This window comes from Watersipora subatra, chromosome 4, assembly GCF_963576615.1.
Source record: "Watersipora subatra chromosome 4, tzWatSuba1.1, whole genome shotgun sequence".
NCBI lineage: Eukaryota > Metazoa > Bryozoa > Gymnolaemata > Cheilostomatida > Watersiporidae > Watersipora > Watersipora subatra.
In genome coordinates, this window is record NC_088711.1 from 33,244,069 (window position 1) to 33,260,135 (window position 16,067).

The window sequence follows — 16,067 nt, forward strand, 5'->3', positions numbered from 1 at the left end:
GAAATTTGCAGATTTTTAGCATATTATTTAATAGCATCATTGCAGTGATCTCATCTTACAATGGATCGACCTTCATAACTCCTCTTCTTTCACATATAAAAACCCAGTTTTGGCTGCGAGCTGTAACCAAAATATTTGGCTGCAATGAGCTTTTATGCAACCTTGTTAAATATAGATATAAAATGGAAATATACCTTCAAGTTTAAAATGAAATAAAAAAATTGAAAGCATCAACAAATTGCAAAGCAGGGCACAGGGCCACAGGCTACTAAAAAGACTTTAAATCATTTTGGTGAATGATAAGAATACTCCTCAGGAACATCCGAAGACGTAACAGCATCTATTGTTATGGCGAATTCAACTCCATTTTTTAGCTACAGAAATTTTACATTATATTTCTGTATTTAAAACTTTGAAAACGACACCATCGGAATAATTAATAACTGTAGCTGGCTGTTTTTTACTCAAGGTAGTTCCTTGTTTAACTCAGTCTCATACTCTTGACAGATATGAAAAATGGTTTAGCAAAAATGCTAAGGCCGTTGGCGTTATTGTTGCCCTGTCCGAAGGAGAGTGCAAAATACATCACTTCGTTTATATTTTGCGAGTGCACCGATTAGCCTGTAGGAAGGTCAAATTGACCTTAACAAAAGTTCTGACACGTTAGTCAACAAATACAGCGCCACCCTCTACTTAAATGTCACCTCTTTTAAAACGCCTCTATAGGGAAGCATTGAAAAATAGAGTGCCATGGCGTTCAAATAGAGGTTTATGGGGTCTCTGAAATGTTTTATGAAATGATTGGAATTTGTTATAGTAGCTGTCATATAGCTGTTACAAAACATCTTATTTTACCATTTATAAATTGTTGTTTGTGTGAAGCACTGCTGTCATCAGCATTGAAAAGCCAATTTTCTGCACAACTTGTTACATTGGAAACAAATAAAATTGAATTGCGATCGATATGGTAAACTATTTCAGCTAATCTTATTTGCATTGGTTCCAGCATAGACCAACATGTTGCTTGTTGAAACTAGACAGCGACAGTGCCTGTGACAGTGCAATATGACAGTGCCTTATAACAGTGCATTATAGTTCAGTATATTGTGACAATGCATTCTAACAATGTACTGTGACATATTGCACTGTCTCAATGCATTATGACAATGCATTGTGACAGTTCATTGTCATAATGTACTGTCATAATGCATTGAGACAGTGCAATATGTCACAGTACCGCATTATGTCAGTGCATTGTGACGGTGCATCATGACAGTGCATTGTGACGATGCATTGTGCATTGTGCATTGCATCTATTTTGTGTGATGCAAATTTATTTGTTAGTCTATCTTATTTTTCCTAGCTTTGTTACCAGTTTGTTTTATATTCATATTGCGTTATAAGGTTACACAGGACAGGTGCAGTTGGTCATATTCTATTGTTTAAAAGGTTCTGTCGATATATATAGTTAATTCGGGCTAGATAGACCAAGTAATAACAGAACAAGAGCCAAAACAAAATGCCGCATCTTTTAGTGAAAGAAATGCAGCACCGAAGCACTTGACGCATCGAGTAATGCGATAGTCAAAGGGCTAATACTAGTACTGCGGCAGGCAAAGGGTTAATACTAGTACTGCTGCGGTCAAAGGGTTAGTACTAGTACTGCAGCAGTTGAAGGGTTAATACTAGTACTGCTGCGGTCAAAGGGTTAATACTAGTACTGCGGCAGTCAAAGGGTTAATACTAGTACTGCAGCAGTCAAAGGGTTAATACTAGTACTGCCGTGGTCTTGTTGGCCAATAAAGTGCAGACAATAACTATCTGTACAATTATTCTTATAATTACCCTACAGGATGAAAATATTCGATGGATATAAAAATTCGCGATTTCGCGAGCAGTCAATTCCGCGAATTATTAATTTCTGCGAAAAATTAGTTCTAGTTTTTAATCACAAGGAAGAATAACTACTGCCTCAAATTAAAAACTAGCCGCTAGGCATAAATACTAAACGTAGCTGAGTTCCAAAACCTCTTTAAAATCATCGCTGAGGCTTCGAGTTAACCCATTGCCAATGCATCACATTTATTTACAAAATTATTCAAGGTTGTCACAAGATGCAGAATGGCGTTATCGCAAAAATAGGTGCTAGGCAGAAGTACTAAACGTAGCTGAGTTCCAAAACCTTTTTAAAATCATTGCCGGGGCTTCGAGTTAACCCCATTGTCAATGCATCAAACTTCTTTACAAAATTATTCAAGGTTTTCACAAGTTATTCGGCGTGGCGTCGTCATCGCAAAAATCTCTCCTACAGTCTTTTTACATTGAATTCTACTCCATCAATCCCTAATACCAAAGTTGAGGACGATAATGATTCTGATCTGGACATTATGGTATGTATTTGATTTGCAGTTCAGATACGTTTTTCTATAATCAACTGCGTTAGTTAATTCTTTTGTTTAAAAACTGATTGCTTTCATTAAATACTTCAGCTATTGTTTTTGTACTTCCTTCACACTTATTAATATTTTCTCTTTTATGTGTTTACTGCTGATTGAGATTGAAACAGAATCTATTTCGATTACGAAAACTAGAGACAAGTAGTAATATTCACCAAGGCAGGAATATTGGCAGAGAAGCAACCAGTCAACCTAGACCCACCCCTTCATCAACAACTTATTGATATCGCTGCAGCAAACATGATTATATTTTATATTCTGTTTCATGTATAAATATATTATAGTTTATTACAAACTTGAGTGTACAAATAAAATATTTCAAATACAAATAAAATTTTACAAACGATGAATAGAGTAAATAAAAACAGTTTAGCCCATATGGCGGTTGTCTGGCAATAAAATTAAACTGATACTTTTGATAAGTAAATAGTAGCGTGTAATGGTGGTCTCTGACTAATTATTTTGGTACTAGCAGCTCTATATCGCTGTCACTGTCTTGGGTAGATGTTAAAAGCGATTCTCTCGCTGCTACATGGCTGGTAAGGGAGTTATCATCAGAACTCTCCTCGTGGCTTACTATTGCAAAGTTCTGCCGGTTGGCCAAAAATTTTTGCTCGTAAAGGCGTTTTTGTTCCTTTTTTAAAAACAGATGTATTTTCCTCGTTAGCAGCTGCGGTCACTTCTACCTCAATTTCAAGACCTCTCTAAATGATAAGCGATCTTCTAGGAATGACATCTACCACCATGGCAGTCATTGTGCCTCCGTGTATCATGAAAAATCTCTCACACTAAAACAAATAACGAAGCGGTTGGCATGGAAAAAATAAATATTGCGTTTTACTGAAGAACCAAAGTAAAATTCAATTATTAATTTAGTAAATGGTTTTGAAAAAAACTCATTACTTACCACAAGTTGTTGGTTCATCAAAGGCCTCCAAATTGATGAATAAACATGAAAACCTCTGAACGCGGCAAGAAATTTATAGCTTAGCATGATCGACTTGTAGTGGTAAGCTAAATAGAAACCGAAACACATGGGGTGCGCATGCGTAGGTTTAACTCTATTGCTAGCCGCATTAGAGTTAACTCTTAATAGAGAGTGACTATGTTCACGCGCGAATAAATTAGTCCGCGAATATGCATGAAAAAGGCAATTTGCGCGAAACTTAACTCCGCGAATAAATTAATCCTGTAGGGTATTATTGGCGCAGTTGGTAGAGTGTCAGTGGGCCATGGTGAAAGTTGTGATCTCTAATCCCATAGGATGCAATCTTTCCCAGCCTGCAACCGTGGCTTCGAGCAGACAAAAAGATGGACGCAGCTGTTATTAAACATGTGCTTAAGGTTGTGCCTGATGTCTGATAGTAATTGTTGTTATTATTCTGCTACCCTGTTTGCAGGGAGAAATCATCAGGTGTGCTGATGAAACACTGATGAAGAATTACTATTTACTTAATTATTAATTATTCACAAATGGTAGACAGTGGTTCATTGGTGCAGATGTTAAAATGTCGGTCCATCAAGGTGAAAGTTGTGAGTTCAAATTTTGTATGATGCAATATTTTTTCCCGACTTCCAATCATGGTTTTGTACAGACAAGCTGACCGACATGGCTCTTATTATAGTAAAGATTGAGAGTGACTTTTTGGGAAGAGTTTGGGGTTTAGGTCATGTGTAAAATAGAGTAAATGTAATGGTCTTTAACTTTTTTATTTGAAGCAAAGCGATGCAGTCAAGAACTGAACCGCAAGGGAAAACGGAAAGCCGTGGTTATAGATGGAGATATGGTAATGGAAAGGAGTGCATTGGAGACCTCTATCAAGACAAAAGAGATCTCTACAAAAACAAAAGAAGAGATCGTTCCAAAGAAGAACCGTAAACAGAGGAAACTTGATAGATTAATAGCTAAGAAGGATGGGCCTAAAGTTAAGCAGCCTCAGACCCTTAAACGTAACCATGTCGCTTCCACCGGTCCAAGTCATGCCCAACATGAGGAATTCAAGTCCAAGAAACTAAAGTTAAATTTAGTTCCAACCAATTTGGTGACCGACCCTGACTATTCCACTAAAAAGGTTATAAAAGTTAAAAAAATCAATGAGCAAAAGAAAAAAAGGAAACTGAAGGCGGGGATGGACTGGGCAGGTCAAACGAAGAAACAGTGTCCTTCATTCGACTCTCAAGAGCTCATGTTGTTTCTAGGTTCAAAACCTATCAAATCATGGAATGATGCTTTTTAATGCTTTCAGACATATGAATGTGCTCTGTTGAGACATTCTCAGGTATGTGTTCAGAATATTGATATGGATTTTTCACTATTTGAGTGAAGTTGGATAAATATAGCTTCGTCTTTTTGAAATTTATCAAGCTATATTATTTATGTAAAACAAAGGCTAGCATTCGCATTCACTAAGACATGATAATTTATTCAGTTGGTTTATTCAGTAAGACAAGATCATACATTCATTTGGTGTATTATGTAAAACAAGATCATACATTCAGTTGGTGTATTCAGTAAAACACAAGATCATAAATTCAGTTGGTGAATCTAGTCAGACAAGGTTATATGTTCAGACAGTGAATTGTTTGAAGCTAAAGGCTTTGCAGCTAAGTAATTTAGTAACTCAGCAATTTAACCTCTCTGTAGCAATTTTCATCCTTTTTGTTATGCTAAGCTGTTTGCAGCTATTGACTTGTCAGCAAATGCTTATACATACAGCTTACCTATTCATAAAATATTGATCTTGCCATGTATTTGCAAAAGCAGAGTTTGAAAGCAGTTTTATTAAGACTATTAATAATCTGGGTCATTGACTCTGAATTTTAATGATGTATGTTATTTCTAGCTCTTTTGCATTCATCTCAGTAACTTGATCTCGTGTGGTGAACTTGATCTTGTATGGTGAACTTGATCTCGTGTTGTGAACTTGATCTTGTATGGTGAACTTGATCTCGTGTGGTGAACTTGATCTTGTATGGGGAACTTGATCTCGTGTGGTGAACTTGATCTCGTGGGGTGAACTTGATCTCGTGTGGTGAACCTGTAAAACATACTCTTGTCATTCAAGCACAAACTCAAGTGAACTTTCTTTCAATCCTTAAGCATTTCCACTTTGAGCTTCTGCAATGAAGACATTGTTGATTAAAAACTTTTGGGATCTTTCAAACATTCAAAAGGTTGCTAACTCATTTTTGGTTGGGTTATGTGACACTTGAACTAATAAGCAGTCTGTATGAAATGGTTGCTGGAATCTGAACAAAAAGCTAGCATAACTGACTTCTCATGACGTTAAACTCTCCCTGTGCACATTTATCCTCAAATGCTGGAGGTCTTCAGCTTCTTCTTCTAATGGCGTACATCAGCTATTGATTCTATGATAAAGCCATTAGCTGCACACAACTTACTTGAAGCTTAACATTTGCTGTCACTTTAGAAAGTTAGTGTAAGCTGCGTGTCAACCATAATACTTGTGAATTTCTCACAGATGAAAGGCATCTATTTAGGGATATTTCTCCAGTTCTTCCGTTAATGTTGTCATGTTCACTGGGTGTGAATTCTATCAACACCAACTGCATCATTAAACTATGTCTAGCAAACACATGATTTAATGACTAAATTATCTCTCCAGGAATTGTTATTATATCAAATAAATATTTGTACAGTCATAGCTGACCGTAGGTACCGAATTTTACGATTTCTAAAACCGAAGCAACTTTTTGAGCTGACAAACTATCGTGAATTTTTTATGTGGGTTTTCATTGTTTATCGCCATCAATATACCATGTCAGCTTTTAATAAGGGGTTATTTGTATTTGAAAGTTTGTTCATAATCAGGCTCAAGTTGTTTTCTATTTAAGTTAAATCCATTTCAATTCAATCTATATTATAAACAGACAAGAACGCAAACTTATATGAATGGCTGCAAAGAAAACTGCAGCTTTCACTTGTAAATGCTACCTAAATATCTTCCACAACAGTTAAAAGATTTCTGTTCGTCGAACAAGTTTTCATTAGACGATTCTTCAAAGAGTCACTCTCGCATGTAAAGCGTCCCAATGATCAGATCTTTCAAGTTATTCAGCTTTGTTTCCATTAAGGCCAGTAATTAACCTACAGGTGTTAGCTACGGTTACGTGTTTAGTAACACTTGACAACACTTATAATTTGTTAACACTTATCATTTCTTACATGTTATACCAAAACTAATTAACGCAAATGATATAATTGTTAAGTATTTTCTGGTACAATACACAAATGGCAAGCTTGCCTATCCATCACTGAATGGGCCTTTGTATTTTCTCTCCATTGAGCAAAATTTCCTGGAGACCAAAATTCCTATCACAGCTCTCACTTATATTTTGCTTGGATATCAAATGTATTTGTTAGCATGACTACTTCACAATTCTGATATCAATTGAAGTTCAGTGTGCAGGTTGGTTACACAGCAATATAATCAAGGAGTTCGACAGGACAATATTAAGTTGGGTTGTTACACAGCAACCAAACCAAGGAGTTCGACAGGACAATACTAAGTTGGGTTGTTACACAGCAACCAAACCAAGGAGTCCGACAGAAGAATACTAAGTTGGTTTGTTACATTGCAACCTTACCAAGGATTCTGTTAGGAGAATACTAGGTTGGTGCTGTTTTTATGCTTTATTCGATTCAGCCAGGCGCAATCGAGGCTCAAATTTGATTGGCAACTTATTATAAGTGAAAGCAATATTCAATTTCCCTGTTGACGAAAATAACAAAATGGAAGCGGGGACAATAGGACAGGAAGTAGTTGGAATAATGCTTATTTTTGGAGGTTGTTTTAAATTTGATTGGTTTCAGTACAGTTGCCACGTGGCTGACACTACTACATTTATTGTAAAAGCCATTTAGACCTTATCAGTTAGATAGCAATTTATTCGTGGCATCATGGCGGTCGAAACAAAACAGGGATGGTGCGAAAGAGTTTTTACTTGAGCTAAATGCCAAGTCAGAGACTGGTGTAAATTATTTTCAGTTCCTATAAATGCATTTACTCGTTTGCTATAGTCCACTAATATATGACCCTAAACAAAATCTGTTCAACAAATCCCAGGCTACTCCTACGTCATACAAGACATTCATTTCTCATACTTGAGCGCCCATTATTATACAATTTATGTTGAAAATAAATAATTCCTGCAATTTCCAAATTGGAACTAACAGGCAAACCTTTGACACAAATGTTTGCTGTACGCCGAAGTTCAGTCGCAACAAATAAATCTATAATAATGATACTTGCCGACTGTTTGTAAATTCTACAGATGAATTGTACCACTAGCATGATGAGACGGCATAGACTGGCTAATATGTATTCTTGCTAATACCTTGGAATATGACATGATTTTTATTACAATGTAGTGATTAGGCCATCTCAAAATGTAGCGTAACCTATTCTCCTTGGATTTTCTCTCATTACTGTTTAAAGTATAATGATACTATGTAGCTGTCATGCATGTTTATTACCAGTTCCATTTGCTTCGTGGTATAAGATCAAGGCTTTGCTCAGATGACAATTGTCAGGAGTTGGTTTGTTGCTGTATAGACATTGAAGATGGGATACTGTAAAACCTCTAATTGAACGCCATAGCGCTATATTTTTCAACTCTTCATCTATAGTGGCTGTTAATTGGAGATGACGTTCAAATAGAGGCTGACATTTTTTTTCAAATGGCTCATCAGAATTTTGGGAAGATAAACTGAGCACTTTCACAGGCGAAGCGAATGTCGCCTATATTCTGCACTCTCTTTCCCTTAGAGCGGTATTAAATCTTTTGGATGCAATAAATCTGCAAACCTACCTCCAACTTGTCAAAGATCTTTTAATAAATATGGATTGAGAAGCTGAGAAATGTCTCCATCAGTTGATTTCCATTGCGTGCAATTAACTTGCGATTCTATTATAGCTTGTGTCCTGCTTTGCAATTTGTAACTTTAAATTTTCATTTCGTTTTAAATTTGAAAATATATTTTTTATCTCTAGTTAACAATGTTGCATAAAAGCTCATTGCACTCATTTATATGTTTGCTACATTTTGCAGCCAAAACTAGCTTTTTGTGCACAATAGAAGAGGAGTTGCAAGCGTCGATCCATTGTAAGATCAGATTACTGCAATGATGGTATCAAATAATATGCTATAAATCTTCAAATTTACAAGTTATATTATGATAGTCTATCAGATGTTACAAATATATATTTAACAACAAGTGACAAACAACCTATAATTATAATACTTGCAGAAAAAATTAACCTTTTTAAAGCAAAAATATTTGCGTTGTTTGCTCAGATAAGCTGCATTCTGATTGTTGGTTTTGATGGAACGAACATCTTCCGATGGTCCGATACCTTCCACAATGTCTTCAGACCTCAACTCTTCTTTTGCACTGCTGAACTAGTCGATATTAGCTTAGCGTCCAAACAATTTCTTGGCAAAGAAAAACTTTTACACGTTTCATTCAGCAAAAATGCGCAAGTTTTACTCGCTTAATGTATCCTTTGGCTCAAAACTGGTCATTCATCTACTATCGCAAATGTAAACCATTTTTTACACATTTTCTTGAAAGTAGTTAAACCACGTTAAACAAGGAGCTACTATTAGCTTGATACAGTTATTAATCATTTCTATGGTGTTGCTTTCAAAGTTGTAACCACAGAAAACGAAAAGCTTTGCAGTTGGACAAGAGAATTAATTGTTATCGATGTAAATGAATTAGTATTAATATTATTTCGTGTTCATTTTTCTACTGATCGTTTGATATTATGGGTTCATAAAGATCAAAAAAGGTTAAAGTGGTCGAGGTCTTACGGTAAATGCTAATGACATCGAGCATTGCCGCAGTAATCGCTTCAAAAGTTTGTTCTTATAGATTGCTTATGGTTTGATGCTATAATAGGAATACCAGGTATAAATCTATATTAGTTTATACTGTGAAACCTCTACTTGTTATCACCTTATCATATACTGTTAAAACTACCACCTTAGCACTGTTATCACCTTAGCACGTACCAAAATATGACACGACGCGTAAACAAATGTTTGACTCTACTCTCAAATTAATTTCCAAAATTCCAACACCTATCAGTTCTTAAAACAACAGTTTTAAAAGCTTGTGACAAAGCTAAAATTGCAAATAAAAATAATACAATAAATTAGAAAGAAAATCTGACAACAGAGATGGTCTCCAAGGTAAAGTATCAGCAACAAAACCTTTATTGTATCATTAGTTGATTGGCCTATTTTTATTGTATCACTAGTTGATTGGCCTATTTTTATTGTATCACTAGTTGATTGGCCTATTTTTATTGTATCACTAGTTGATTGGCCTATTTTTATTGTATCACTAGTTGATTGGCCTATTTTTATTTGTTTTTCTTTCTATTAGTCATTTTGCAGTGTTTTTGATAAGTTATTGTAGGTTTGTGGGCTTTAGAGTTTACTAATATGTTTTGATAAGTTATTGTAGGTTTGTGGGCTTTAGAGTTTACTAATATGTTTTGAAGCATTCGTAGCAGAAGCCTAATTCTATATCGAACAGCTTCAAAACCTTTTAGAATGTAGTGAATTTAAATTTAGAGGTTTGTATTGGAATTTTTTATGCGCTCTAATTTATTTACAATCAGTTATTGTCTCCATTGCCCTGTTTTGTTAAGGGTTTATTGGGGTGTATATATAGGCCTGTTGTAGTATCCGGTATGGGTGTGCCCCTTCATCAATTAGCCTCTTTCGTAGTTGCATCTCAACATAAAGATTTATCCTAGCATGTACTGTTAGAGTATATGCTGAGAGAAATATTATGTTACATAAACAGTTACTATAGTCTTCTTTCTGCTGTCTTTAACATTTAGTTCATTTAATAGTGGCAATTGCTATAGCTACTGGAAAAAAGCATTCAGTGGACATTGTTTCTCTTTGAAAAGTTAGGCTGCCTTGCATAGTTGAAGGTGACATACACATTTTCCAATACATCCTAATGCTTCAGTATTGATTTTACACAAGGCCTCCGATCAAAGCAGCCTTATAACACAAATGTCAACAACACAGAATAATAGGGTTTACCAATCGCAAAATAGATTTGATCAGCTGTCTGCTTATACGGGCTCATTAATCGTTCTTCAGACATCTGTTCTTGCTTCTGTCTCAACATACACAAAGCGCTTGTTGTGGTCAAAACTTGAGCGAAAGAACTCTCTAACAGGTATGTATACTTACACTGATGTCAGTTTGTATGCGGACATTAGGCCATACACATATATTGAAACGGCGATGGCAGTTATTACAGAAGCTGCGAGAACCAAACCTTGCCCATGGATTCTACAAAGTTTTAAGCTCCAAAGCCTTCTTAGGGAATTGACTTGGATTTTATACATGCTCAAGTCAAATGAAGTCTTACCAATCTGTCTCAGTATGCCATTTCTTGAATGGCATCCAGTATAGATCCTATATAAGCATTTCTGTTTACATCAACACACCTTCGAGGGCAAAATAATCTTTTCTCGTATAAGTCTTAACGCAAAGGCTTATCAGTATTTATGGTACATGCTGACTGGAACCGCTTGAAATGGGAACTTCTCTGGCGTGTTGTGACTCAGTATACAGTTAGCTATTGCATTTTTTGAAAAGCTGGTTTTTGGAGACCGATCGTGCTTGCATAGTTTATAGAAATTGCTTGGGACCAGCTCTAGGCTTGTAGGCTGGCTACTTAAATACCATAGAGTTCGTTGTTTTCACAACCCGCTGCTCGCGCTGATAGTCAGAACTAAAACCAGCTAATTATATATATTAATTATTGTATATATTATTATATTTTTAACGTTTCAAGTCATACAAGATGTCAAGGTTCATAAACATGAAAGTGTGGTTTTACACCGAGGATTATTTGTAGCTTGGAGCATGCCAACGCGGTAAAAGTTAGATCCCAGCTCACCAATGCTTATCAAAGCATAAACAAAGCTTTGTATCTATAATTATCAATTATTCAGAGTTTAAGTGAGGGTGGAGCTGAAGGTTCTAGCTTGGCAACATTTCTCGCTTTTATTTGCTGGTGAAGCCTTGAGAGCAGAAACATGACTGTTAACATGGATAGCATTTTTTGAGATACACATATAGTTGTACAAAAATAAATAGCTTCCATGATTTGCTTAAAGTATGTCAGTTCTTGTGTGTGTCCGCTAGTAGCAGCTTGCTCTACTCTGTGACTTGTGTTATTTTCTTCAGAGCCTGTGGCAAGGAACTGTTGGTTAGTTCAGGCATTCATCGCGTATTAAACGCACTTTTAATAGGGAGTTACAACGCACTGGTTTTTTCAATTGCTCTGACCAATGCCCATGGCGTCTACTGCTGACCTTGGGTAAGGCCAAAATTCAACGAGTTGTGTCCCCGATTATTTGCGATACAGCAATTCGTAAAGAACTCATGGCTTCGCACGAATTGCATTTTGGTCAATTTTAATAGATCACGCTACATTACTACTAACGTCTTTCACCATTTAAATCTATTAAAGATGCCACTTTGCAACAGGCAAAAAGAGGAGTTGTTGCTTTTTATTGTTAATAAGATAACAATAAATTTCTGATAAAAGGAAACAGGCAGCAAATAAGCCGCAAATATGCCATGCAGCTTTTTGTTTTTGTACTAGTTAATACTTGTGTCATGTAAAACTTGTTATAAAACATCTCAACCTCGCTTACTACCAGTTCACCGCTAGTTAATATTGCAAGCTTTGTCAGGTGTCTAAAATTGTATATTTGTTAATAACTAGCAAGATGTCGATTGTCTAACAAATGATGGGTGCTGCTGCAAGTACTGGCACCTCGCGACACCTAGAAGCTGCAGCAGAAGAGAAAGATCTGGTTGATACAACGGATCCAGCAGTTAAACATACATTAGAAGTCCCGCAAGGTTAGCTAATCATGTGATTTCAGTTCTCATTGTGTTGACTGCATATGATTGTTGAGATGATAGAAGCCTATTAATAAACAGCCCTTTGAAAAGTTACTGTTGTGTAGGTATTGAGCTGCACCTGAAGATTGCAACAGCAGGATGTTAATAGGTCTATTGTAGGTGGGTAGGTAAAATCTATATTTGACGGTTCATAGGTTCATAGTGACTTTATTTATTAACCCGTTATACAGTGTCATCATGGAAAATCATATTTTTTGTTTAGGGTATTTTATTAGTAGTAAGTTATTAAAAACCCTGAATCTTTGTTACCTTAAAGTACAAACAATAATAGCGGTTGCTGTTCAAGCTCACCGCACCTTCTCTACATCATGGCCTGAAAATCTCTAAGAATAATGAAGCAGTTATTTTTGGTTTGAGAATTATGGGCAAATTATCTTGTTTATTGTAGATGCAGTACGGTTACCATTGTTACTATCTTTTCACATGTTCGTAGAAGTTGCATATTGTACTAAAATTGTTTTTATGCATTTATGTAATTAGCAGCGAAAATCCAAAAGCGTGGTTATATTTTGCATGATTTGGGACAAAAAGGCAAACCTCAAAAAATCTTATAACCAATAATTTGCCATTGTATCATTGACCTCTCTGAGCACCCAACTAGGAGACTCCTTGCCATTAACTAAAAAACCTTACACGCACTGGCCACTGCTGAATTTTAAATGAACCATGTGAAAGACATGTGCCATTGTTACAAGGCTACTTTACTTACTGGCCAGCTACCAGCTATCTGGTTATGCCACTAAGAGCATCTTTTGATTCCCTATGTGTAACCTAGGGGTCTCCCATGATCAAAGTATTGAAAAAATAGCCATTGTGGAATAGGCTGCGCAATACATATTCACCTTGTCCTACATTTGTCCATAAACATTCACATACTGCACTCACATACCACACTCGCATACCATACTAACATACCATACTCACATACCACACTCACCACATTCACATAGCTCACTCACATGATAGTCCACTCACATAGCCCACTCACATACTGCAATCACATAGCCCACTCACATAGCCCACTCACATAGCCCACTCACATAGACCACTCACATAGCCCACTCACATAGCCCACGCACATACTGCACTCACATAGCTCACTCACATAGCCCACTCACATACTGCACTCACATAGCCCACTCACATTAGTGTTGGGCCGGTATATAATTTAGTGTCGGATAGGATATCTATGCACTTTTTTATCGGTTTTTCCAGTGTCGGTATCCTCGGTATTTACCATCTTCGGTATCCTTTGCTAACTAAGAAAGTTCGGTATTGTCGGTATTGTAGTTCGGTATATGGTTTTCAGTGTGTGTTTAACTTCAGCTTACCTACTGCCCATTTTTATGCAAGTGGGGGAATAAATCAAGTATAAAATGTATAAATATATCAAACGTATCAAATATCAAACGGGAGTGTTATCAAATATAAAACGTAATACACGTTTTATATTTGATAAAATATAAAACGTATATTAGATTTTACATTTTATCAATGTAAAACGTAATATAATACTAGATACTTATAGGTAGGCGTGGTAATGTTCATCGAAGAAGGCGTTATAATATAATTTGCATGTGTTGTGTTTTCAGAATGTCTGAGAAAAAAGTTGTGATTGCCAATGTGCGCTAATCAACTCTTTTTGATTAGCGCGTTCCTCAAAGATGCGTGTTTGCTACTAACCATAACATCAATTGCTACTAACCATAACATCAATTGCTACTAACCATAACATCAATTGCTACTAACCATAACATCAATTGACGTGTTTGCTACTAACCATAACATCAATTGCTACTAACCATAACATCAATTGACGTGTTTGCTACTAACCATAACATCAATTGCTACTAACCATAACATCAATTGCTACTAACCATAACATCAATTGACGTGTTTGCTACTAACCATAACATCAATTGCTACTAACCATAACATCAATTGACGTGTTTGCTACTAACCATAACATCAATTGCTACTAACCATAACATCAATTGACGTGTTTGCTACTAACCATAACATCAATTGCTACTAACCATAACATCAATTGCTACTAACCATAACATCAATTGCTACTAACCATAACATCAATTGCTACTAACCATAACATCAATTGCTACTAACCATAACATCAATTGCTACTAACCATAACATCAATTGCTACTAACCATAACATCAATTGCTACTAACCATAACATCAATTGCTACTAACCATAACATCAATTGCTACTAACCATAACATCAATTGCTACTAACCATAACATCAATTGCTACTAACCATAACATCAATTGCTACTAACCATAACATCAATTGCTACTAACCATAACATCAATTGCTACTAACCATAACATCAATTGCTACTAACCATAACATCAATTGCTACTAACCATAACATCAATTGCTACTAACCATAACATCAATTGCTACTAACCATAACATCAATTGCTACTAACCATAACATCAATTGCTACTAACCATAACATCAATTGCTACTAACCATAACATCAATTGCTACTAACCATAACATCAATTGCTACTAACCATAACATCAATTGCTACTAACCATAACATCAATTGACGTGTTTGCTACTAACCATAACATCAATTGCTACTAACCATAACATCAATTGACGTGTTTGCTACTAACCATAACATCAATTGACGCGTTTGCTACTAACCATAACATCAATTGACGTGTTTGCTACTAACCATAACATCAATTGACGTGTTTGCTACTAACCATAACATCAATTGACGCGCGATTTTTCTTTTTCATTTTTCTCATTTCTTTCTCATTCCCTTACAAAGCGATTGCGGGCGAGACGTCAAATGAGCTCTTTCATTAGCAGCTCATTGTGCAGGAGATTCTCCCGCGCACACGTCGCTGGTAATGCTGTAGCCTGTCAAATACATAAATCTTTCCAGATAACCAATTACCGATAGGCTTTCACGGATAAATACCGATCATATCAAACCGCGCGGATAACTAGCTGTCACCGAAAGTGATTGGTTTTCCAGGTACCGATAATCACTCGATGTCGGTAAAAGCGGATAACTCCTTACCGGCCCAACACTGACTCACATACCCCACTCACATAGCCCACTCACGTAGTCCACTCACGTAGTCCACTCACGTAGTCCACTCACGTAGTCCACTCACATAGCCCACTCACGTAGTCCACTCACATAGCCCACTCACATAGCCCACTCACATAGTCCACTCACATAGTCCACTCACATAGTCCACTCACATAGCCCACTCACATAGCCCACTCACATAGCCCACACACATATCCTACTCATGTGCGCTATGTGTGCGAGCAATCTGAAAGCTCTCTAATTTGTGAAATCCTATGAGATCTGAGCCACTAATAACTTGTAATCATTTTTTGTGAATTGCATGAAGTTACGCTTATTGTATATGCAAAGCATTGTGGGTAGATACGCCTTAGCTGAAGGCATTGTGGGTAGTACACCTTAGCTAGAGACATTGTGGGTAGATATATTTTAGCTGGAGGCATTGTGAGTAGATACACTTTAGCTGAAGGCATTGTGAGTAGATACACCTTAGCTAGAGGTATTGTGGGTAGACACATTTTAGCTGGAGGCATTGTGGG

The 16,067-nt window shown here is 36.4% G+C and overlaps 1 protein-coding gene and 1 long non-coding RNA gene across 3 annotated transcripts in view; one reads left to right on the forward strand and one right to left on the reverse strand.

The window, feature by feature from the left end:
* LOC137394659 (zinc finger CCHC domain-containing protein 7-like) overlaps positions 1 to 4,786 on the forward strand; it is a 38,612-nt gene extending 33,826 nt beyond the window's left edge. For both annotated transcript variants that reach the window (XM_068081417.1, XM_068081418.1), the window contains one exon: positions 4,176 to 4,786. In XM_068081417.1, the coding sequence (XP_067937518.1) occupies positions 4,176 to 4,693 (518 nt within the window). In that variant the 3' untranslated portion in view covers positions 4,694 to 4,786. The remainder of the gene's footprint in view (positions 1 to 4,175) is intronic.
* Positions 4,787 to 4,876: 90 nt separating this feature from the next.
* Positions 4,877 to 15,314, reverse strand: LOC137394899 (uncharacterized). The gene is made up of 2 exons (XR_010978403.1): positions 15,191 to 15,314; positions 4,877 to 5,494 (listed from the first exon to the last, which is right to left on the reverse strand). It is a non-coding gene; the product is annotated as an uncharacterized lncRNA (long non-coding RNA).
* Between the last annotated feature and the right edge of the window lie 753 nt (positions 15,315 to 16,067).